Source organism: Mus caroli, unplaced genomic scaffold (assembly GCF_978045245.1).
Source record: "Mus caroli unplaced genomic scaffold, Mus_caroli_1 scaffold_19, whole genome shotgun sequence".
Lineage (NCBI taxonomy): Eukaryota > Metazoa > Chordata > Mammalia > Rodentia > Muridae > Mus > Mus caroli.
In genome coordinates, this window is record NW_028227274.1 from 80,830,856 (window position 1) to 80,855,719 (window position 24,864).

Consider the following 24,864-nt stretch of genomic DNA (forward strand, 5'->3'; position numbering starts at 1 on the left):
GCCCTGCTGCCCTGCTGCCCTGCCGCCCTGCTGCCCTGCCAACCTCTCTTTGAGGAAAGCAACCACTCACACATTGCCAATCCCATAAACCACACATTTTACAAACACAGCTAGTCCTCCTGCCTCCACGCCCCTACTGCTTATACATATGGACGACCATTTCTGGTTTCTGCAGTGCTAGGGATTGAACCCAGAACCTCGTGCAAGGTAGGCAGGTACCAACTGAGCTACACTCTCAGCCAACATTGTGTTTTTAAAGTAATAGTAATAATGAAATATTAGTAGTAGGAGCAATGCATGCCTATAACCTAGTATTCAGGATGTAGAAGCAACAGGATGACACCATGGACTGTGCATTAAAACCCTGTCTCAAAACGCAAAACCAAGTCAGACACTCGAATAATGGGCAATTAGTCAACAAGAGGCAAACAGACATGAGGTGGGACCAGCTACTCAGTTCCCCTGCCTGAAGTGCAAGCCTAGGCGGAGATCACATGCTGCCCAGTGTTTATATAGTTCCTAAACGCTTGAGCAAACTGATGTGAGACGTATCTGCTCTACTGTTCATCACAGTAGCTGTTGCAATCAGCTGGTGACAGGCATGGAGGCATATACCTGCTGTACCAGTGCTCAAGACGTGTAAAGGCAGGAGGATCTCTACGAATAAGAAGCCAACCTGACCTACATAGTAAGACCCTATCTTTAAACCAAAAAAAAACCACAAAACAAAAACAAAAGTCACATATACACACAAACAAAAAACAAAAAAGAAACCAGAAATCAAAAATCAGCTTAGTGAAACTGGTAACTGACCATCACCACAGGAGCTGGAAGCACAGCCACGATAGCCTCCTTCACTTCCTTTTTACCAAGAAACAAAACTTCCTTCCCCTGCAGAGCGCTAGAGAAGGAACAGTAAGAACTACAAGCCAGAGGAGGAGGATGCTGAGAACCGGATCTCCTAGACAACATGTGGCCACCCAAGACTTCACAACAGTGCGGTCACCTGCGTAGGATCCTACTGAGCCTGGCCACTTTCCTCCACAGATGGAGGAGGGGCACATGAGGCCCTGGCCCCCACTGAGGAGCTATTAGCAGCTAATGGCTGTTTTTGCTTCAGAAGTGTAGCCGCTAGTAAGCAGCCCATGAGCCAGTAAATAATAACACAAGCACGCACATGCAAGTAACCCTAGCTAAACTCAGAGATTCGTTAAAAAAAAAAAAAATGAGAGTAGAAGTTGTTGGAAAGAATTGCAGAGAAGAAATAGAAAAGGGAACAGTGATGAACATGAACAAAATACACCGCACAAATGTATCGGACTGTCCAAAGAACACTGTATAAATGTATCGGACTGTCCAAAGAACAATGTATAAATGTATCACTGTCCAAAGAACACTGTATAAATGTATCAGACTATCCAAAGAACAATGTATAAATGTATCAGACTGTCCAAAGAACACTGTATAAAGGTATCACTGTCCAAAGAACAATGTATAAATGTATCAGACTGTCCAAAGAACACTGTATAAAGGTATCACTGTCCAAAGAACACTGTATAAATGTATCGGACTGTCCAAAGAACACTGTATAAATGTATCAGACTGTCCAAAGAACACTGTATACATGTATCAGACTGTCCAAAGAACACTGTATAAATGTAAAGAACACTGTATAAATGTATCACTGTCCAAAGAACACTGTATAAATGTATCAGACTGTCCAAAGAACACTGTATACATGTATCAGACTGTCCAAAGAACACTGTATAAATGTATCAGACTGTCCAAAGAACACTGTATAAATGTATCAGACTGTCCAAAGAACACTGTATAAATGTATCAGACTGTCCAAAGAACACTGTATAAATGTATCAGACTGTCCAAAGAACACTGTATAAAGGTATTACTGTCCAAAGAACACTGTATAAATGTATCAGACTGTCCAAAGAACACTGTATAAATGTATCAGACTGTCCAAAGAACACTGTATAAATGTATCAGACTGTCCAAAGAACACTGTATACATGTATCAGACTGTCCAAAGAACATTGTATAAATGTATCAGACTGTCCAAAGAACACTGTATAAAGGTATCACTGTCCAAAGAACACTGTATAAAGGTATCGGACTGTCCAAAGAACACTGTATACATGTATCAGACTGTCCAAAGAACACTGTATACATGTATCAGACTGTCCAAAGAACACTGTATAAATGTATCAGACTGTCCAAAGAACACTGTATACATGTATCAGACTGTCCAAAGAACACTGTATAAATGTAAAGAACACTGTATAAATGTATCACTGTCCAAAGAACACTGTATAAATGTATCAGACTGTCCAAAGAACACTGTATAAATGTATCAGACTGTCCAAAGAACACTGTATAAATGTATCAAACTGTCAGAAATACACCATATAAACATATCAGACTGTCCAAAATACACTATATAAATTACCAAATGCTCAAAAATACATTTAAAATAGTTTTTAAAAAAGAAAAAAATAAAGAAACCACGTAAGTAAAAATAGGTAAATATAAGAACCTAAGAAAATGTTAAGTTGGGCCAGGAGTCTATTATGTATCTATCCAAATGGCAGAGTGGAAACTGCTTCACCCTGACCTTGCTAACAGCAGTGTGATGCTACAAGGCCTGTGAGCCACAGTCCTGGAGCACCAATACTTCAGTCAATCACAGCAAAGCGGGAGGGCAGGCCAGTGTTCTGTATACTACCCAGGATTTTTACTGTGCTAGTCAAGAAATGACCCATACCTAACTTTACAGTGAGTCTTCATGTGCTCCTTCAGCTCTGGCGATGTCTCGAACTCCTTCTTACAGGCCTTGCAGGTGTGAGCTCGGGTGTTGGCCAGCTCCTGCCGGTGCTCCTCCATATGAATGGCCAGCTGGCTGTGCAGTGTGAATTCATCCCCACACTCAGAGCAAATGAGGTTCTGGAAAAGGAACATTGCCAAGCCACTGCTCCTTAGAAGAGCTGGGGCACTGTGAACATCAGTCCACAAATGATCCCTTCCTCTATGCTGGAACTAATACCACCTTCATCTCCCAAAACTGCATCATTGTATCCACATTGAAATGTATAAAAATGCCGGGCGGTGGTGGCGCATTTAATCCCAGCACTTGGGAGGCAGAGGCAGGCGGATTTCTGAGTTCGAGGCCAGCCTGGTCTACAAAGTGAGTTCCAGGACAGCCAGGGCTATACAGAGAAACCCTGTCTCGAAAAACCAAAAAAAAAAAAAGAAATGTATAAAAATCATTTCTTCTAGTAAAGGATAAAAAACAAAAAACCAGTTTTCAAACAAAGTGAATTGTGCATCAAAGGTTACTGGGCACTTGGCAACTGGTCCATTTGTTCCATGAAAACTCCAGAGAAACAGGACTTCACACAAAAAGGTTGGAAGAGAATTCTATGTGTGACTATAATCTACAAACACCATCAAACACAGTGACAGGTGATACATTTCCAATGGAAACGCCTTATTAATCCTGACTACAGGCTTAACACCTCATGGGGGCAGATAGGCTGTTGGATGTAGAAGACACACACAGGATACTAGACTCTGTGCCAAACTGAAGCCATCAAAAGCCCTGAAGTCTTCAGGACTTGAATAGCTTATACTTGAGTATATTTTAACTAATGTGTCGCTCCAGCTTAGTAACATTTTGCTTTGGTTTCAGTTTTTACGTTTTGTTAGAAAGGGTTTCATTGTGTAGCCCTGGCTAGCCTGGACTCACTATGCAAACAAGGCTAGCCTCAAACTCACAAGATCTGCTTACTCCTAATTGAATGCTGAGATTAAAGGTCACGAGGGTTTCATTGTTTCAGTGGCTACTAGAAGGATGTCACTCCAATCCATCCACTCCAACTAGACACTGTGGTTAGCCACAGAGGGGCTGTCTGTGATAGACTTCATGAACCCTGGTGTGCTCACTTCCAGCCTCCACATTAGTAGAGGGCAGCATGACATCAGGCGATACCAATAAGAACACAGCAGTGACACCCTCTGCACTTGGAGCACCAGGCCCAAGGCTTTGGTGAACCAGAACAAGGACCCCAGCAAATGGAGTCACTGTAAAACAACTGCAAACTCCACCCTGGGAACCCACCTAGAAAAGAATCTGAATGATGTTTGCAGAAAAATAAATACAATGAAAGCAAGGTCTTGAAAATAGTGTATAAGACTCCCAAGCCTTTTAAAAATGACAAAAGACGACCTAGCCTTCTTCTAGTCACAAATGAAAGCACAATAACTCTAAATCGCACCTGAAGACTATCAGGAGAAAAGAACAACTCTGCTCTGTGTCCTGCCAAAGCTGGGGCTGCATGGAGGCAGTGAGCTGAGCGTGGAAGCTGGCGGGCTCAAGTGCTTTGCCTCCTGACATACATGAGGCCCTGGGTTTGACCCCACAGTGCGTAGACAGGACGTAGTAGAGCATACCTACCATTTCAGCACTGCTCTACTAGACGTTCAGAGAGCTCAAGGTGACCCTCGACTCCACAGGAATTTCCAAGTCAGCCTGGGCTACAGCAGAACCCTTCTCAGAACACAAGTAGAGGAGCTGTGTTTGTGGGAAAGCTGTGGCTGTTCTTTAGTTACCTGAAGACTGAGCCTTGCCAGAACAGCAGAGTGCAGACCAAGTGTCAGCGACACTGCCCAATGACCTTACCCTCACAGCACTGGCACGCTCTGCATTTCTCTTCAGCCTAGGCTACACAGTTCATCAGGAAACCCCCTTGCCAGAGTCCCCAGTGCATCCCCCTTGATCTTCTATAGCACTTGCTTCACAGTCCCTAACCTCAAAGACCACAGCCTTGTCCGCTGCTGGGCAGCACAAATGAACCCACACACCCATAAAGCCTTCACAGTCATTGATTGCGAACAGTGTTGGACAATCTGTGTGCTTGCCCCTACTTGGACTCTGCTCCCATTTCCCAAACAGAGTCCCCACATTGCCTAGGGCATCTGACAAAAGGTAAATCCACTTAAACATTTAAGAAATCATTATTAATGTCAAGACCGAGTGAAGCAGGCCTGTAATCGCAGGGAAGACTGAATGCTAAATGAGTGCCTAGACCAGAGCGTAAATTCAGTCTGGAAAACTAATGAATGCCTTGTCTCAAAAACTAAAAGAAAAACCCTAAGACTTTGGATACAGCTCAGTGGTAGAGCATTTCCTTAGTACACATCAATACTCACTGCTGATAAGAGCAGAAGGTTAATATTAACAGTCTTTATTGTAAGTATTCTCTGATGTTCACTTTTCTTTCAAAGGAGCTAAGCTTTTTGGGTTCAACCGGATGACACTGAGTTAAGAGACCACGTCAAGGAGAGCAGCCTCTCCACTGCCCATAAGTGGGCACTATGTCACTACGGCTAAGCATTCACAAATGCTTTAAAGAAGCCATGCTCCAACTGCACGGAGGGAGCACTTTAATGTCTGCTGGACACAGCTTCTATGTCAGGAGGACTTGCCCGACTCACAATCATTCCAGACAAACTGCACCAGCTTGGGAAGAGCACTCCAGGAAAGATGAGCCTTGACAATTCTAGATGATCCTGGTCTCCCTGCAGCTACTCTCAACAGGTCAGTGTGGGGAGCATTTCCCCCAGTAACATGGCGGAATGTGATTGGTTTAATGTGTGGCCTCTGATTGGTCCTCATGTGAGGCTTTGTGATTGGTGGGCCTGGAAGCTGTGCTGTGATTGGTGCAAATTACAATCATATATTTGCATGCCAAGACCCCCTCCTGGCTTTTCAGGTTACTTTTCGGTTCACCCAAGAAATCCTGCTGTGATGACCCTCTTCGCCAACATCAGGTCGGATATTCTCCTCAACGCTCCTCCTTGCTTACCTATGACCTTGATCTCTTTATCGTGGGCAGAATGGGCTGAACTAGTAACAAAGGTAGCTGCAGTGGTAACAGGAAATAACTGCTCTAGAGAGCTGAGTCTTCAGAAGTATAGTCAGGCTAATGGGAACATGCATTTAACAGTCAGTCAACAACTGTATGTTAGGCAATTACCTCTTCCTTCTCGTGGAGCATAATATGTGCTTTGAGACTGGCCACTCTGGAGAACTTCTTGTTGCACACGGGACAAACAGGATCTTCCGCATTGTGTGTACATTTATGAAGTGTCAGGTTGAATTCAACATTAAATGTTTGGGGGCACTGGTCACATCGGTGTGGCTATTTGAAATAAAGGAAGGAATTGAATTATAATGTTTCCAGGTGCTATTAAAAGAAGTACCCGGTGTGGTGGGCACCCCTTTAATCCCAGCACGCAGGAAGCAGTGGCAGGTAGATCTCTGAGGCCAGTCTGGTCTCTAGACAGTGAGTAGTGAGGTACAGGAAAACCAAAGATACCATGTCTCAAAAAAGTATAGCTTCCCTTTCTAAAACAGTCTCTTCTGGATCCCAGCAGGAAGCACAGGGTAAAGCCTCGGAAGGAGTTTCCAAGACATTATAAACAGAACATCCCATGTAAAAATACGTCCTTGCCTTTCTTGATGGTAGTGAACAATATATTGTCTGATCTCAAACTCTCAATCCTCCTGCCTCTACTCACAAGTCTGACATAAGCATGTGCTGCAACCCCTAACTCCACAACTATCTGTAATGTGAAATATTATAGACAGATTGCTGACAAACTCACTTGTAAACAAAACCACTTCTAGAAAAATAAATACACAATTTTCCTCTAGATTTCAACAGTTGCTTCTCTCAGTACAAATTTTCCTCTACAGGAAAAACATTCTCCTTCTTTCCTGTAAAAGGATAAAGTAATGGCTGGTGTTTCTCTGCAGTACAGACTATAAGCCTTGCACCAGCTCCCTCTGTGACACCATGTGAACGGAGGCCGGAGCCATCCTGTCTTTTCTCTAGACCTGAGACCAGCTTCCATTCTCTACATAAAGTCAAGCCAGCCGGCCCGCCCCTCTAATCGGGCTTCTGCACTGCCTTCCATTTCCTTATCTCATTTCTGGAAGGAGCCACGCAATGTAGAACACATGCTAAACACACACACGCCCCGCATGTAGCCTGTACCCCAGCCATCCCCCAAGACAGTACTCACCACTGTCAAACAAAACGTAAATCCTCTCAAAACTGCCATAAAGACAACATGGAAGCAAAATGCCCTCTGAGGAAGAGACATCTGAGAATAACCATAAGATATACATACATACACACACATACAAATTCAGTTGTATAAGAAACTAAGGAACCAAAAGGTCCCGTGTCTCTGTCTGCTCATGAATACACTCACTAGAGTACACTCTCAGAAGAATGGCAGAATATTTACATACTCTGAAATGAGCTACAGTTTTCTTACATGTGATGGTATACCCGTTCTGATTTCAAACCCCCTGTCTGGATCCTTTTGGAAATACGCACCTTGTCATTTTGCTCATGCTCCCTCATGTGACGCTGAAATTGGGACTCTTTTGGAAAAGACAGCAGACAGATTTCACATTTGTGGAAGTTTGGAATCGGACAGTCATCATCAATGTCATCATCATTCAACGCCAAAATCCCATCTGTAAAATTTCATGTGGACAATGAATACAGATATTAACTCCATTACGTAAGTAAATCATTTGGCTATCTACTTTTTTATTTTACATCGACAGACGCTTTGCTTGCACGTAAGTCTTGCGCAGCGCGTGCATGCTACTCCTGCAGAGGCCGTCTTCAGGCACTAGATGCCCTGGAAGTCAAGCTACAAGTGGTTGTAAAGCGACACGTGGATGCTGGGAGTTAAACCCACGCCCTCTAGACCAGCGCGTGCTCAACCACAGAGCTCTCTCTCTGATTTTATAGACATTTTTAGAGAAAATTAGTAAAATATTGAATATGAAAAATAAGTTTTAACAGAAATAAGAAATGTTGAGGGCTAGTGAGATGGCTCAGCGATTAAGAGCATTGACTGCTCTTCTGGAGGTCCTGAGTTCAAATCCCAGCAACCACATGGTGACTCACAACCACCCGTAAAGAGATCTGAAGACAGGTACAGTGTACTTACATATAAATAAATAAAAAATCTTAAAGAAAAAAAATGAAATGTTGGGATGCTTGAGATATGGGGCAAAAAAATTCAAAATACTTGGTAGGATTTCTAGAAACCTGAAACTAATATCTTAAGGCATCACGCATATATACATATGTACACATAAGTGTGTACACACACACACAAAAACACACACAAGTTCTTTGAATTTCATCAGCTTATCTAATACTGTTTCCTTTACTGCAACCCAGGGTGAGACATCTAACTCACATTAAGAGTATAATAGCTGGGCAGTGGTGGCACACGCCTTTAATCCCAGCATTTGGGAGGCAGAGGCAGGCGGATTTCTGAGTTCGAGGCCAGCCTGGTCTACAAAGCGAGTTCCAGGACAGCCAGGGCTACACAGAAAAACCCTGTCTCGAAAAACAAAAAACAAAACAACAACAACAAAAAGAGTATGATAGCTTCTTAAATGACTCAGTAAGCGCAACTCTGTGAAAATGTTAATTCATTTATCTCTGGAAACTGCTACAAAAAAAGATTAAGTCAAAAAGAAAACAATAAGTTTTGTTCTCTCAGACAGTGAGAGACTGCAATCCCTTGCTTGGCCAATTCTGTTTGTACAAAAGGATTTCCCATCCAGGAATAATACTTCAAACTTATTTCAAATATCAAAAAATATGACAATATAGTACAAGTACTCATAAAGTTGCCAATACTATCTAAGATGTTCTAAATAGCTGCAATGTTTAAAGTCCACACATTTCAAGTCTTGTGGTTAGGGTATAAGGAAATAACGCACCGGAGCCATTCAAGGATGAAAAAATCACGTGCCATTTGGATTCAAATCTGGAGTCTGGAGAAAGAGTTCAGTTGGTAGAGTGCTTGGTTAGCATGCATAAGGTCCTGGGTTCAATCCCAAGAGCCATACAAAGCAGGCACAGTGTAATTACAACTACTGTAATCCCAGCTCCTGGGAGATGGATTCAGGGAGATCAGGATTTCAGCTGTGTCCACTGATGCAGTTGTAGCCAGAAGGTCATAGGGATAACCAAGACTGATCACAGGAGGGATATCAGGCCTGGTCTATAATACTGGCTCCAAAGGTCAAAGGCCCTAGTGGGGAAGCTAGGACCCATGCTTTGCTAACTGAACACGTCAAACTGTTTTCTAAATATTTGTATTTATATTCAAAGACCTGAAAATACAACTCACCCTTAGCCAGACAGGTCTCTTGCTGCAGGGGGCAGCAGCTTATAATGTAACTGGTCAAAGGTGAGAATAAATTACCGTGTGTATTTGACCCTAAGTGGGACATCTATATCAACAATGCTCTCTCCATACCCCTGTCCAAGGCCCAGAGGAGATGAGGCAGAGAGAATATGAGGGACAGAGGATGGGGGGGGGGGGGGGTTCCACTATGACACAGGTCTTCTGCTCACTCACAACCACTGCACCCAAGAACTCACTCAGTTTCTAACGTTACCTGCGCAAGACCTTAACAAGATTAAGACAAGAGATCAGTTGACATTCCAGTAGGAAGCACTAACTGTACCTAATGGGATACAAAAAGAAAAAGGAGAGGGCATGAAGGTAGAAGTGATTATCAGGGAGCAGCTAGGGGGTGGGGACTGGGGAGTTAGGTGGGGTGGAGGTGATCACGATACAGTGTATGCATGCATGTGATTATCAGAAAGTAAAAGATAGTGGGTTGGTTTGGGTTTGTTTTTTTATAAGTTCAATCAAGATTATCTTCAACTACACAGTGAATTTGAAGCTAGTCTATGTATGACACAGGAGATCTTATCTCCAAAACAAAATTAACTCTGATCCAAAACATGTGAATTCAGAAACCTAGGACAAGACATGGGGCTGAGTTTAAGTTCTGGGGGTTCAAAATGGCTCTGTTTCTCTAAAGACCTGAGGACTAGACATTTGTAGGCCTAGGCCTAAGCCTTCTGTCACATTCCTGCTGGAGACAATATCCCAGAGGTGGCCAAGGACAGGTGGTAGAGGGAGGCGGGGCACACGAGGCAAATAAAGGCACAAACATTCCCCAGCAGACCCTTGAGAAGAAAAAGATTTTAAGTTTGAGGAAAACTGACTAATTCTAAACACTGCAACTTTATACATTCTTTAATAGTTAAGGGAAAATATGCATAAATTTTTATTCTTAGGTATATCCTTACAGAACCATATTTCCTAATTTACTACACAAAACTAATATTGAAAATTGTTTAAAACTCCTACACTCAAGATTTACAGCCAGAGAGGTCAACAGACTCTTTAAAGAGGTGGGTGATCTTAAAGAGTAGATATTTAAGGCGGTAGGTGGCCTGTCAGTGGATGGAACCACCTGCTCAAACACTGCATTCTTCCCAACTTCGTGTCTGTCTGTCTTTCCTAGCATTTAAGAGTTTGCACACATGGGTACAGCAAGCATCGACCACGTTCACGCTCCTCCCTCTGTTGAGGCTCCATCTCCCCACCTCTTCCCCTTCTTAGTCCCTAGATCTCACCATTATCCTTTCAGGTCTACCTTTTTTAAACAAAGACTGAGACAGAATCACACAATCTCTACCTCTGCTATATCACTAAGGAACTAAGATTCCAAAGAGACTGTGTCATGGGCTGGTGAGATGGCTCAGTGGGTAAGAGCACCCGACCGCTCTCCCGAAGGTCCGGAGTTCAAATCCCAGCAACCACATGGTGGCTCACAACCATCTGTAACGAGATCTGACTCTGTCTTCTGGAGTGTCTGAAGACAGCTACAGTGTACTTACGTATAATAAATAAATAAAATCCTTTAAAAAAAAAAAAAAAAGATTCCAAACTTTAAAAAAAAAAAGAGAGACTGTGTCATTTACCAAAAATGTCCCAACCTACCAACAGCATAAACAGTTATCGTTCAATGAACCCAAGGCTTCTTCCTAATTCAGTGCTTCTCCTTTTAAGATGTCATCTCAGAGGAGAACGCAGTGCCTACTTTCTGCCCAAATAAAGAGAGCAGATTGAGCGGGATTTCCTCAGTACCACCGTATGCCAATGTGTAAGACTAAGGTGGTATATGCTCTTTTAATCTTAAATATATTTAACTCAGAGCCAGGCCAGTTATCCAGCTGTCTGAAGCATAAGTAGTTTCAGTGAACAACTATATTCTAAATCATTAGTATACATGAATGTAACCGACATCAAATGTCTCTGCAACATAAAGCTGACCGTGAGTAAAGTTTGAAATCCAAGAAGCCTGAGTCTGTGAACATCAATTCCCTCCTATCTTCACAGCAGATACCTTCCAGGAACGGGTTTGGCCCCGGGGGTTCTCTCAGGCCCACAAGAGCAGTGTTTCTGTTGGTGCGGTCTTTACCATGCCTTGCGCTGCTCCAGTTCCCCATCTGAAAGACCCTGCTTTACTGCCTGAAATTTTTTTAAGACGGGCAGATCTTTTTTTCCTACCTGCAAATTTTGACTGCTAAGGTACAGGCATTTGGATAATCTACAGACATTATCTGAGTATAACAAAATTAGAAGTTAAATTATAATAATATATGAAATGTCTACAGACTCCTGAATAGCTTGAACACAGAGTTCTAGACTTGTAAGCTAAATGTAACAGGGCATTTAAGGTTCAACAGCATACTGCAAAATCTGGTGCTTCTTTTGACAATACTAGAAAGGAAAGGAAAAAGGAAAGGAAAGGAAAGGAAAGGAAAGGAAAGGAAAGGAAAGGAAAGGAAAGGAAAGGAAAGGAAAAAGGAAAGCAAAGGAAAGCAAAGGAAAGCAAAGGAAAGCAAAGGAAAGGGGAAACGGGAAAGGGGAAAGGGGGAGGGGAAAGGGGAAAGAGGAAAGAGGAAAGGAAGAGAAGAGAAGAGAAAAAGAAAAAGAAGGAAGGAAAAAAGGGAAGGAGAAGGGGGAGGGGGAGGGGGAGGGGGAGGGGGAGGGAAGGGAAGGGAAGGGAGAGCAGCAGCAACAACAGAAGGAGGAAGAGAACACGGTGACAATGATGGCGACCCTGGGCCTGACATGTCCTCCACGTCATTTGGAGGCAGCGTGGCACATGCACAACCACACACCTCACAATCCCCGTGGCTATGCACTAAAGACTGCTAGTACAGAGTGTAAGCCCTGCACCAAGACAGGGAGGAACTGGCATGGAGGGAGACGGAGACTGGAGGAACAGAACTGACAGTCTAAACCTTCGCATCCTACCAAGAATGCCAGTCTCCAATAAAAGGCTCCAGGGCTGAGCCGGGCGTGGTGGTGCACGCCTTTAATCCCAGCACTCGGGAGGCAGAGGCAGGCAGATTTCTGAGTTCGAGGCTAGCCTGGTCTACAAAGTGAGTTCCAGGACAGCCAGGGCTGCACAGAGAAACCCTGTCTCGAAAAAACAAAAAAAACAAAAAAAAAAACAAAAAAAAAAACAAAAAAAAAAAAGGCTCCAGGGCAGGAAGACAGCTGGCTAGATGTAAAAGAATGAATTCGGATCTGTACCTCATACCATCCACTTGCAAATCTGAACAAAGATCTCATTTAAGTACCAAGAATATCAAACTACTGAAAGATAAAACAGAGTGGTTTCTGCCTGTAATCCCAGCATTCCAAAGTCTAAGGCAGGAGCAGCAGGAGGCAAGGAAAGCTTGAGCAACAGTGGCCAAGTCAGCTGAGTGGAAATGGTGTCACACTCAGGGGGGACAGAGGCAGGCAGGTCTCTGTGCTCCAGCCTAGCTAGTGCTAGGTGGTAAGGTCCTATCTCAGAGAGAGATAAAGTTACAGAAACTACTAAGGGAAAACCTTCCCAACTGTGATTTCTTTTTAATTTATTTTTATTTATATGAGTACAGGATAGCTGAGTTCAGACACACTCGGAGAGGGCATCTGATCTCATTACAGATGTTGTGAGCCACCATGTGGTTGCTGGGATTTGAACTCAGGACTTTGCAGTCAAAGCTCTTAACCTCTGAGCCATCTCTCCAGCCCCCCAACTCGGAATTTCTAATGGGCTTTTGCTTTGTTTTCTTTTATTGTTTGGGTTTTGTTTTTCTGTAATTTTGTTTTGTTTGGTTTGGTTTTTTTTTAATGTTTTTTTTTTGTTCTTGTTTGTTTGAGAGAGGATCTATGTAGCTTCAACTGGCCTGGCACTTGCTAATGTAGACCCAGGCTGGTCTTCAATACATAGAAATCCACCTGCCTCTGCCTCCTGAGTGCTGAGATTAGAGACATGCGCCACCACACAGGTCCTCAAAGGTTTGAGCTAAAGAGGTTGAAGGAAAAAATAAGGAGATTGGATTTCATATTTTGTATGTCAAAGAACACTATCACTAAAATTTTAATCTTCTTGCTACTAGCTACAGCTGGGGGAAAAAAACATTCAATCAGTAGAACTCATATAACTCAACATTCAAAACGCAAGCCAGTCAAGTTTGCGGAACAAATTTAATAAACGTTTTCCTTTTTTTTTTTTTTTTAAATTTATTTATTATATGTAGGTACACTGTAGCTGTCTTCAGACACCCCAGAAGAGGGCATCAGATCTCATTACAGATGGTTGTGAGCCACCATGTGGTTGCTGGGATTTGAACTCAGGACCTTCGGAAGAGCAGTCTGTGCTCTTAACCGCTGAGCCATCTCTCCAGCCCAATAAACGTTTTCCTAAAGACAAAAATATACAAATGCAGAGAAAGACAGCGTTGTGGGTTAGATAGGAAGTGTCCCCAGAGGCACGAGTGCTCAGAGGGTTTCGTCCCCAGCTGGTTGGTTCTAATTTAGGAGGCTCTGGACACTAGGAAGCAGGTCAGTGCAGACGTCCCTGGGGGTCTTTGTGTCCAAGGTCCTCTCTGTTCCTTTTCCTGCTCCCTCTCTGCCGCTGCTTAAGGTCCTGCATGTAATTTTCAGCCTTACTAAGGCAAGCTAGACTCAAAAGACCAGCACCTCTGGACCCATGTACCAAAATAAGTCCTTCTTCCTTACGGCGGCTCTGTCGGGAGCAGAAAGTCTACACAGATGCTCAACACCATTAATCATTAATGAATGAATCAAAACCAGAACGAGGTACTACTCATTAGAATGGCCAAACATAAATAAGAGAACAGTAACACTTTTCTGAATTTTGAGTATTTGTAAGTATTTGTGATAATAGGTTAGCAAAAATGGATCAAAGAACATGAAACAAGCCTCAGTAAATCGAAATGATTAAAGAACATGATCCAAGACGTCTTCTGACAACTGAGCTACAAGTCAGAGAGGGTGGGGGTGGGGGAATTTTAAAAGCTCTAAATGTAGCCAGGCAGCAGCTGTGCAGGCCTTTGATCCCAGAACGCTGGAAGCAGAAACAGGCAAATCTCTAACATGAGCTTAAGCTACAGAGCTAGTTCCAAGATAGCCAGGGCCACACAAACAAACAACAACAAAATAAGAATAATAAAGAAGATGAAGGAGGAAGAGGAAGAAGAGAAGAAAGAAAAGGAAATAAAGGAACAAAAGGGAAAGAAAAAAAAAATCAAACCAAAGCTCCAAATGTTTGGAAAGTAGTCCACACTGGAAATTATTAGAAAAATATCTTGAACTTCCTAAAAAAATAAAAAATATATATAAAAGTGGGTAGGGAAATGTAGTAGAAGTACCACAATGTTGGATGCACACAGCTTTTCTGGGTACAGTTCTGTGTGTGTGGACCAATGCTGGCTCACCCATCTACAAGAGAGGCAAATCTTTCTTCCTTCTTCCTCTTCTCCCTCCTTTCCTCTCTCCAGACAAGAGTCACTGTGTACCTCTGACTGGCCTTGAACTTGCTATGGAGACCTTCTGCTGTCCTAGAACCTAGAGATTGTCTGTCTTTGCCTAAAGGTATGCACCATCACACCCAATCTATATACCCTAATTATATTTCATAAATGATTGGGGTGGGTCAACATTTCTTCTTCTCTCCTCTTCCTCCTCCTCCTCCGACTTCTTTTTGGGCCTTGTGCTTTTGAAATCAGGTTTCCAGTAGTCCCTACTGACCTTGAACTCTGCAGATATATGTGGTCTTGAATCTTGATCCTATTATCTCTACCAGGCCCTGCTGCCAGTCCCTTCTTTGAACTTCTTTTTTCCCATTGCTTTTTCTAGGAAACTCAGGCTGCTATCTGCTGCCACCCTATCTTTGCCTGAGTTCACTATCCTGAAGAGTGATAGCACAGGCCATGTCTTGGACGTAGCTCTGTGTCCCCAGTACCTAGCACAATACCTACCTACCATAATGGCTGTTCGCAACTGGAATGAACCTGCTCAGCCACATGCAGAGTACTGCTTTTCTCAAGCAGAACAAAACATACATTCCAGATTCCAATGCAGCTAGTACAGGGTGGATTCACCTTCCAAATGACTTCATCTGTACAATTCCAGTTCCCCTCAACTACAAAAGCCCTCAGAGTGATCCTTTAAGTTCACAATATGTTGGGCATGACAGTGCATGCCTCGAGAGGCAGGAGAACGTGGAGTTCTAGGTCAGCCAAGGTCACAGAGTTAGACACTGTTTAAAATAATCCTAATGTCGTGACCAAAGGCTGGACACATGACCAGACTGTAAGGTGGAAGTGACCGATGGAGCGAGCAGTGGGCCTCATACATCTTACGCACACCTTAAATACCAGTGAGGACTTCAAAGACCTGCCATTTATACAGATTTTATTAACAGCTCTCCTAGAAAGCTAACTTTTAAATTGAACATGGTAGCTCATACCCAACCCCAACACTTGGGACGCAGAGGTAAGAGAACTGGCGTGAATTTGACACTATGTGAACTAAACAGTGAGACCTAGATTAGCATGGCCTAGTGTCAGGTTTCTCTCAGTGGTTAAGAGCACTCATTGCTTTTGTTCAGGACCTGGACTTGGTTCCCAGCATCCACACTGTGCCTCACAGTTATCCTCAGCTCCAGCTCCAGTTGATTCCACACCCTCTTTCCAACCTCCAGGGAACCACCACTCACTCCTGTGATGCACATACATTCATGCACACAACACTCGGAAATCTAATTTCTCTTAAATCAGTTTGTTGCACAGTAACATGATACATCTTTATGAAAAATATTTTTACAAAATTACAATTTTTTTTCTTTTTTTGAGACAGGGTCTTACAGTGTATCTCTGATTGGTCTGTAACTCAGAAACCCACCACTCTCTACTGCCCAAATGCTAGGATTAAAGGTATGTACCATCTTGCCTGGTTTACAAAGTTTTTAATGTCTGACTTAATAAAGTAACAGCTGGGGCTGGAGATGGCTCAGCGGTTAAGAGTGCCAACTGCTCTTCTGAAGGTCGTGAATTCAAATCCCAGCAACCACATGATGGCTAATCCATAATGAAATCTGATGCCCTCTTCTGGGGTGTCTGAAGACAGCTACAGTGTACTTACATATAATAAATAAATCTTTAAAAAAATAAAAATAGAAATAAAGTAACAGCTGGATTCTCGTATCTGCCTCTGAATGCTCCCTGTTGTGAAATGTTTGGCTGGGATGTAAGACCCAACAGTCACACAGATACGGCACACACCAGAATAGTGTGCGCTAAGCTTGCTGTAGTTATACCCACAGCGGCTTTCAACGTTAGCCAAGTGAAAAAGCCAAGTACTCTTAGTGACATTATAAAATATTTATCACCCATACTTCTGAAAGTGCCTCAAGGAGCCCTCGGGGTCCCAAGTACCACAACTTGAGAACCATGGTGGTGAGCCTGCTGCGACAAAGCTGCCTTCAAGCAGGTCCAATGGAGAGCTAAAAAGGGCAACAATTGGGGTACAGAGGAAAAGAAGATGATCTCTCAAAAGGGTAAGGCCAAAGACAAAAACACAGTAGCCAAAAACAAAAGGCCAAAATTGGCACTATCTAGGACAACCAGCAAAGCCACAGTGAAGAGGGCTGAAAACTAAGGTCTAAGGGTTTGGGGACATGTGACGTTTACATCAAAATCCCAGTGACAGGTTCTTAAACATCATCAGGGTGTGGCTCTAGATCACGGCTGGAGAGGTGATCTAAGTGGAAAGTGATGGGATTACAGGCCATCCGAGTCCTGTTTGAAAGCTCCACCTCTTGAGCTGTGGGTGCCTTGGGAAGGTGTGGTGGACAGCAAACTCAGTTCTGGGAAAGGAGCTACAAGTTTAGCTATGGAGCTGGCAAGCTCAGTATCTTATAAGCAATTGCCAACAGTACACACAGTTAAAAAAAATGTTATTAAAAGTTCTTAAAGATTTAGCTAGAAATGTCTTGGAAAACAAGAGAAGCAGAATTATTGCTATGATCTGGTCCTTTAAGGACTGGGATATCATCTGTAAAATATAGAGTGCTGGGATAGGAATGAATCCTCAGCTGGCTCAACAGAAATTTACCATTCTGTCTCTCTCAGCCTTATTCCATATTGAACCTTACCCAATTACGGGCATAAAACATCTCAACAAAAGAAAACCACACACACACACACACACACAATGAAAACACGGTCAAGGCCAAAGCAGGCATCGATGACTATTTTGAGCAGTTATTCAAAATCACAGATCTCCATACCTGCTAACATTACCATACGGCCACCATTGCTCCACAAGCAAACCATGAAACAACACTAACTATACAGTTTGTGAAATAGCTCCCTGTCTATTTCAAATATGTCAAAGTGTTCATATCACTCTAAGTGACACGCCTGCTGACTTTGTGAAGGGCAACAGCAGTACTTTGCTAACTTCTACTTTGGGTGTCCTGTTCCCAAGCTTGCCAACTCCTCACCCCTTTCTCCCAAAGGACCAACTTAACACAGTCCATTGTAGGTCCATGGCGGGATCTGACCGTTGGGCTCCTTGATCACAGCTCTGGGAACCTCAGTGCACTCATCCCCAAGGACAGACAGTCCAACCCTGAGTAGTCACTAAGCAGCAACCTGCTAATGTAAACATAATAGAAGTTGGGCCGATTCACCTTTCATTGCGTCCCAGACGGGCACCGCCTTCCCAACACCCAGGCAGGGTCCTTTCCCAGCCAGCTTGACTGCACAAACCGCCCGGGGTCGCTTCGGGACCACAAATGCAGGGACTCCCGGGGCAGGTATTACCCAAGACTGAGACTAAACCCTGGCACGTACAGCTGAGCTCCGTGCCTCTCAACCCGATGACCCCCATCCCATCTCAAAGCAACGCGGAGGCAATGGATGCTTGTTTCCTCCTCCTCGCACTGGAGGAGGGGCCCCCACTAAGCGCCAGGCTGAGGGGAGGCGACGGTGTGGGTGACATTTTTCCCCCATCTCTTTGCCTGCTGTAAAACTGTGCACTTCTCCTTCCGGAAGAAACAGACCCGAGATAGCTCAAACCAATTCAGCCTCTTAGCATAAATAACACAGAGAGAAAGGCCTCCGGAGGCCTACTATGCGCACGAGAGCCTACTGTGCGCACTCCCCCCGACCCCCGCACCCCCAACCCCCAGGCCTCGGTCCCTGCCAGGACGGGGTCCCCCCTCCCGCGGTAGGAACCCGGGATACACCGGAAGAGCGGACACTCCCTGGGGCCTGCGCCGAGGGCGGCCGAGGAGGGCAGGGGACAGGCGGAAGGGACAGGGGAGACATGGAGGGAGGGGACTTGAGGGGACGACGACGCGGAGCGGGCGACATGGAGGGCGGGGGACCAGGGGAGGCTGGAGGATCGGGACTAGGGAGGACGGCGAGGAGATTCGAAGAACTGAGACTCTGAAAAGCCCGGAGCGAGGGGCTCGGGGAGGGAGCCGACAGGAACTCGGGAGGAGGAGGAGGAGGAGGAAGCCGCCGCCCGCGCCGCCGCCCCCGCGCCGCCACGGCCCGGAAAGTAGGCCCAGCGCGGAGGGGCCCGGCCGCGGCGCCCGTATCCGTCCGCCCGCGCTGCGCCCGCCCGGCCAGTCGCCTCCGCCCGCCCTCCGCGCCGCTCCCGGCGCACCCCGCGCCCATCCGGGGACTCGGCGGCCGCCGCGGGCCTTACCGGAGTCGCCGCGCGCCGCACCGTCCCGGGGCTTCGGGGGGCGGCCCCGCGGCATCGTCGCGGCGGCCCACCCCTCACTCGCGCTCTCCCTCGGCAGGCGCGCACGCGCGGCACCGGCGGGCGGGCTGGCGGGCGGGCTGCGGCGGCGGCGGCGGCCGGACCCAGCCCGCCGGGCTCACGGGGCGACGGCGCCCGGACGCGCGGGCAGCAGCGCTCGGACCGCGCGGGCCTCGGCGGGTTCCATGGCCCGCGGGCCGCGGCGGGGGCGTTGGGAGCGGGCGGTGGGGGCGGGGGCGCCGCTGTGCGCATGCGCGGCCCGACCGGCGGCGGCGTCACCTAGCTCGGCGAGCCGCCGGCATCACCGGCCTGCAGGCCCCTGGCCTGGTTTGCACTGTGCCTCGGAGGCTTCTCGGTGCTCCATCCCGGACTTCGAACGCCGGTCGGGACTGCCAACCCTCTTAGTCCTCACCCCCAACTCCTCAGGAGACGGAAGGGGTCGGAGGGTGGCGTGCTTGCCCTGCTCTCGCTACGTTTATGCACTTGAAGGGGAAGCATCCCAGCACGCCCTTCTGCCCCGGACTCCTTTTCAAGCATCCCTGCCCAGACCTTCTCTGGAGTGACAAAAGGCCTGGGAAGGAAACCTGAACGCAGAGATGCTCCTGGAAACAGGCCGACTCAGTGATGCCCCCCTAGTAGGCTCCATTCAAGCCTTAAAGTTTACCGTTCCTGTGTGTCATCTTGTATGATTTGTTGTTGTGCCGGTAAAGTCCAGCCAGAGATTCATTCACAGCAGCACAGCCTAAAGCATGTTAGGAATCCAGCAGGGTGTGTGTGGCTCACCTCTAATCCCAAAATTTGGAAAGCTGAGGTTGCGAAGTCTGGAAAGCAGGAATGTAAAGTTGAAGCCTACCTGGTCTACATGGTAAGTTCCAGGCTTAAGTGAGAGACCTTTTCTCAAAACGTAAAAAAATTAAAATGATCAAAGAGCTGAAAGACTTTTTACTCCAGTAAACCAGAAGTATTGTTGGATCTCAGAATTCTTAATGAGGAAGTTCAAAGTACTAGCCCATGTTTACCAACTACATGCCAGGTTTCCTGCCGAGCCTACTAGCTGAAAGCTTAGAACCCAGGGTATGGATGCAGCAGGAAAGACACAAAACTAGAACAAAGGTTTAAGAACCCAAAAGACTTGTGAGGTCTAAAGAGAAAACAGGTTATATATCAAATGTTAGAATAGGAGTTTTGAAAGTCTTGGGATAGGGAGATGGCTCGCTGGGGTAAGGCATTCCTCAGGAAAGCCTGGCACCCTGACTCTAGCCCCTGCAGCCCAGGGAGCCTGTCTCCACAAGTTTGTGCCCTCAGCACATCCACATGTGTGCCCCCAAGGCCCCAACAATAGTAATGTGTGTGTAAAACAATGTACCAGAGTCGTTTTGAGAACAAGATTGGTTACAACTTAAAAAGTAGAAAAAAGGTTTTGATGTGAGTCTTAGGAAATGGTTGCTTTCTAACAGGCAGGGATGACAACGGAAAGTCTTTCCAGGTTAAAAACCAGGTTAAAGAGGGAGAAAAAAAGGTTTTATGTGCATATTTGTTACTGAAAAAACCTCAAGCAGGAATATAGCTTAATTGAAAGATACTTCAGAAGAAAGTCACTGCGTACAGCCATGTGTTACACAGGCTGGGTGACCTGTGAGTCTCAGAATCCTTATGAAGGCTGAGAAACACTTGGCCCTCCACAGGAAGGACCATCTTAGCATATATGCCACACATGCTCACTCACTCGTATGCAGGTGGACACAAGTTATTCTTAGTCATAATTGGTTTTTTTTTTTTTAAGATTTGTTGTATTTGTTTGTTTGTTTTTGTTTTTGGAGACAGGGTTTCTCTGTGTAGCCCTGGCTGTCCTGGAACTCACTCTGTAGACCAGGGTGGCCTCGAACTCAGAAATCCGCCTGCCTCTGCCTCCCGAGTGCTGGGATTAAAGGCGTGTGCCACCGTGCCCAGCTGTCATAATTGTTTTTGAAAACAGTATTTCACTGTGTATCCTAGCTGGCCTTCAACTCATTCTCCTGCCTCAGCCTAAAGAATAGTAGGTTGCAGGCTTGGAGTGCAGGGGTGTGTCATTGCCTGGGGCAGAAACTCAGCAGAAATCAAAGAGCCACTTCCAAGATCTGCCAGCAGGGACTAACAAGGGACTATGAACCTACTAGCATAGGCACCTCAGTAAATCTGTGGTCCCTAGCGGAGAGAATGCCTCTGGTCTTTCCAGTAGACGTCCTATGAGCTGTCACGCTACAGGGGAAGGAACTAGATGAGAGAAGTTAAGGATTTTGCTAAAGGCCCTGTGGTTTTAGTCAGATCCAGGGCTTGAAACCCACAGTTACTCTATCCTGGTTGTATCCAGAGGAACATCCTTGAGTAGAAGGAAATCCTTTACAGGATTTCTCTGTGTAGCCCTGGTTGTCCTGGAACTCACTTTGTAAACCAGGCTGGCCTCGAACTCAGAAATCCACCGGCCTCTGCCTCCCAAATTCTGGGATTAAAGGCGTGCACCACCATGCCTGGCCAAGAAATCCATTTCTTTATGCATCCAGGCTAAAGGAGGACACTGGCTGAAAAAAACCTTAACAGGAGTGGAGGCTAAAGAGGTGAGGCAGCCCAGTGGTCAGAGCAGCTACTGTTAACTAGGGATCCAAGTTCAGTTCCTAGCACTCATTTTGGCTTACATACACCCCTTGTAACTTCAGCTGCAGGGCTGAAGAGGGTAACAACCTCTCTTGGCCACTGGAGGCAGTGCACTTGTGTATAGACCTACACAGAAACATATATAATTTAAACTTCTTAGATTTTTTTTGCAAATGTGAATCTACTTGAATTGACGGTGTATGTGAGTGCGTATCCTATTTAGTTATAAAAAGGATTTTAAACAATTTACAAGAACTGTATTTAAGGTGAGGAAATAAATGAATAAATGAGGAAGTGAGAAGGTGGGAAAGAAAGACATTGTGTTGTTACCGAGCCAGGAAGTCACTCAGGATTCCAGAGGGTTCAGAGCTGGGCTCCAGGCTTCTTAGTCCATGTGGGAAAGGTTCACGCATGGTCAGTTAGAGACCTCACCAACCTGGAGTTCAGATGGCACAGTGTTTTTAACGGAGTGGAAAACAACATTTATTGTGAAGCCCTTCCAGATACTGCTCTGGGCAGTTACTACAGTTCACATAAGTGGCTGTGGGAAGGTGCATTCTCATGGCAGTGCCCCTACATCGTCTTACGGAACTGTTCTTCAGAGCACTCCTAGAAAACAGCCATCTGATGTCGGGGGGAAGCAAGGGCCTTAGCAACACAGTGGTTTTCCTGTGACCTGCCAAAGGCAGAGCTAGGATCTGATGGAAAGCAGGGACTCCGGGACCTCAGACATAACCCAGGGTCCAAAGGGAGCTGACTGGGCTCACCTGCATTCATCTTTCCCCATCAGCAGTGTGTGAGTTTCCTGTGAGCATTTCCCACCCTTCACTCTCGGGCCTGAAGGCTGGTTCCTCCTGTCAGAGTATCCTGCCACTGGTGAACATGCTTGAACTAAAAAAGGAGCATGCAGTGCTTCTGGACAAGAAGTGCGCGTAGAGGGCGTCGTCTCTGGCATCCAGTTATAAAGCATCAAGAGATCCTGTCAGAATCCTGGGTTTCTTCCATAGTCTCAGACTCCTGTGTCTAAAAAAAAGCATTCCCAACAGTATCTCTCGTACATCAGACTAAACCGGAGTGAAGCCACTGCAGCCGGGCTCCTACAGCTCCTCTAGGAAAATCCGTGTGTACTGCTAACTTCCTCACTGCTCACTGCAGGCGTCTCACTCCAGACCCAAGAACTTGGTCCTACAGCCTTGCTGCAGTACAACTGACATCCGACAAACTAAGTTTAAAGTCCTCAGATTCCCCCGAGTTAACACACTGCCATTGCCACTGTCAGTGCATGTCACCCTCAAGTCTCCCTTCACCTGATTTAAAGTGACATAGAACATGCTCTTTAGGGATAGACAGTCCATTCCCATTCAACACGTGTTTTGAAAATTGTTTATGTATCGATGTAAGGTCATCCCACGTTGGTACACATAGCTGCAAACCTTTTCTGACTGTTCTTCACTGCAGACCCCACAAACCAAACTCAGCCATCTCCACCCAGCCTCCCAGTACCACCGTGGCCAGTTACACCACAGTTAACCCCTGGGCTCGCTCGGGCCACCTCTGTCTGCCAGCCACAGAGGGCAGGTGCATTCCCCTTCCCAGGCCTTGGCACCTGCAGCACATACAGTGAGCTAACAAGCCTCGTGTGCTTAGAGGCAGCTCTGCCCAGTCACAGTATTACATACAGTGCTGTGCTCTGTTTGCAAAACTATTAATGATTTTAGGCTTGAAGGAAGCTGGCTTTCACGCCTTTCCCCTGATGTGTCTGCTCTCGTGTCAGGATGACGACGGCATCCCCAAACACTGGGAAACATTCCCGGGATTTTCACTCACAGTTTCCAGTCTCACACTTGTGTAAGATACCTGCTGATCTATTTTTACGAATGTCTTGAATTATAAATTCAGTTTCAAAAGTGTTGATGGACTATTCAGATTTTTTAAAATCAGTGTTCATGTTTTCTAAGAATCTACACATCTCACGTGTTTTCAAACCTTGGCATGGATATTTTAGAGTCTTATGACCTGCTCAATACATTTAGGATCAATACAAATGCCCCGCCCCCTCATTCCTAACATCCCTAACTTGTGCCTTTATGAGGGTTTACATGCGGACTTGACTGGGTTAGAGGCTCCATGGAGGTCCAAGGAAAGCATCACGTAAAGTGAGGCTCTGTGTCCTAGGTCGGGGAGACAGTCCTCAAAAGTGAGGCGGACCTGCCCAGTCAGCTGCAAGCCAAGGGGAATGAAAAGCACGGGGCAGGTAGTGCCTCGCTCACAGAGCTGGACACTGGCTGCCACCCTGCCTTGGACATCACAATCCAAGGCTTACACCCGCAGCCGCTCCTCTGAAATACGTTGTCTTTGCTTTCATTCTTTGAGAGACTTTGGCTGTATGTATTCATTTGGGCAGGCAGGGGAAAGTAACAGCACACATGGACATAGAAGACAACGTGAAGAAGTCAGTTGTCCCCTCCACCGCATGGGTCCATCAGGTTCCACTCAGGCTGACAGACTTAATTAACAGCAAGCACCTTTCTTGCCTTTATCTACTGAGCCCTGCCATGGGGTCATTCTGGGGACTGCAGGAGAAAGAATGGGAGATGGTTGGCGCCTAGGGTGGGACTTCAAAGGTCCCTAGGAGTTGAGATCAAAACTGGTTTTGAGCAGAGCTGCAACCTGGAAGGGACCTCAGGAAGGCTTCCATAGATGCTGTCCTACGTCACGCACTGGCTAATGCAGCTTGCAGAGGACCTTGGAAGAACAGCTTGTCAGCCTCCATGAACTCCTAAGTTTTGAACAGTCTGCACAATGCTGGTCTCTTCTGGGAAGGTACTCGGGCTCAGCAGGGCGGCTATCCTGTTTGTGCTGCCTCTGCTGTTGAAAGACTACCGCTAGCATTCCTTCTAGGCTCCGCCCCTAGTTGTTACCTGGCAACACCCAGGTATGCCTGGCTTACTGTAAAAGGGGCTGTTTGCTCCCTTAGTCTTTCTGCCCCTTCTCTTCCTGACCCCTTTCTCCCTCTCGCGTCTCCCTCCCCCCTCCCTTCAGCATGGGCCACCTGAGGCACCCCTCCCACCTCACCACACCCTGCCCTACAAAACATCCTGGCTCTCCTTCCTTTTTTTCTAAAACACAACTACTACCTCCAAGTGCTGGACAAGTCCCAGTCTAAACCATGAG

The 24,864-nt window shown here is 45.9% G+C and overlaps 1 protein-coding gene across 3 annotated transcripts in view; it reads right to left on the minus strand.

Moving 5' to 3' along the window:
• Positions 1-19,152, minus strand: part of Znf236 (zinc finger protein 236) — a 106,318-nt gene extending 87,166 nt beyond the window's left edge. For 2 of the 3 annotated variants that reach the window (XM_085833659.1, XM_085833658.1), the window contains exons 1-4: positions 19,003-19,152; positions 7,419-7,561; positions 6,048-6,212; positions 2,777-2,955 (exon numbers count right to left, since the gene is read on the minus strand). In XM_085833659.1, the coding sequence (XP_085689785.1) occupies positions 2,777-2,955; positions 6,048-6,212; positions 7,419-7,561; positions 19,003-19,057 (542 nt within the window). In that variant the 5' untranslated portion in view covers positions 19,058-19,152. The remainder of the gene's footprint in view (positions 1-2,776; positions 2,956-6,047; positions 6,213-7,418; positions 7,562-19,002) is intronic. The other variant, XM_085833657.1, reaches the window with a different exon arrangement.
• Between the last annotated feature and the right edge of the window lie 5,712 nt (positions 19,153-24,864).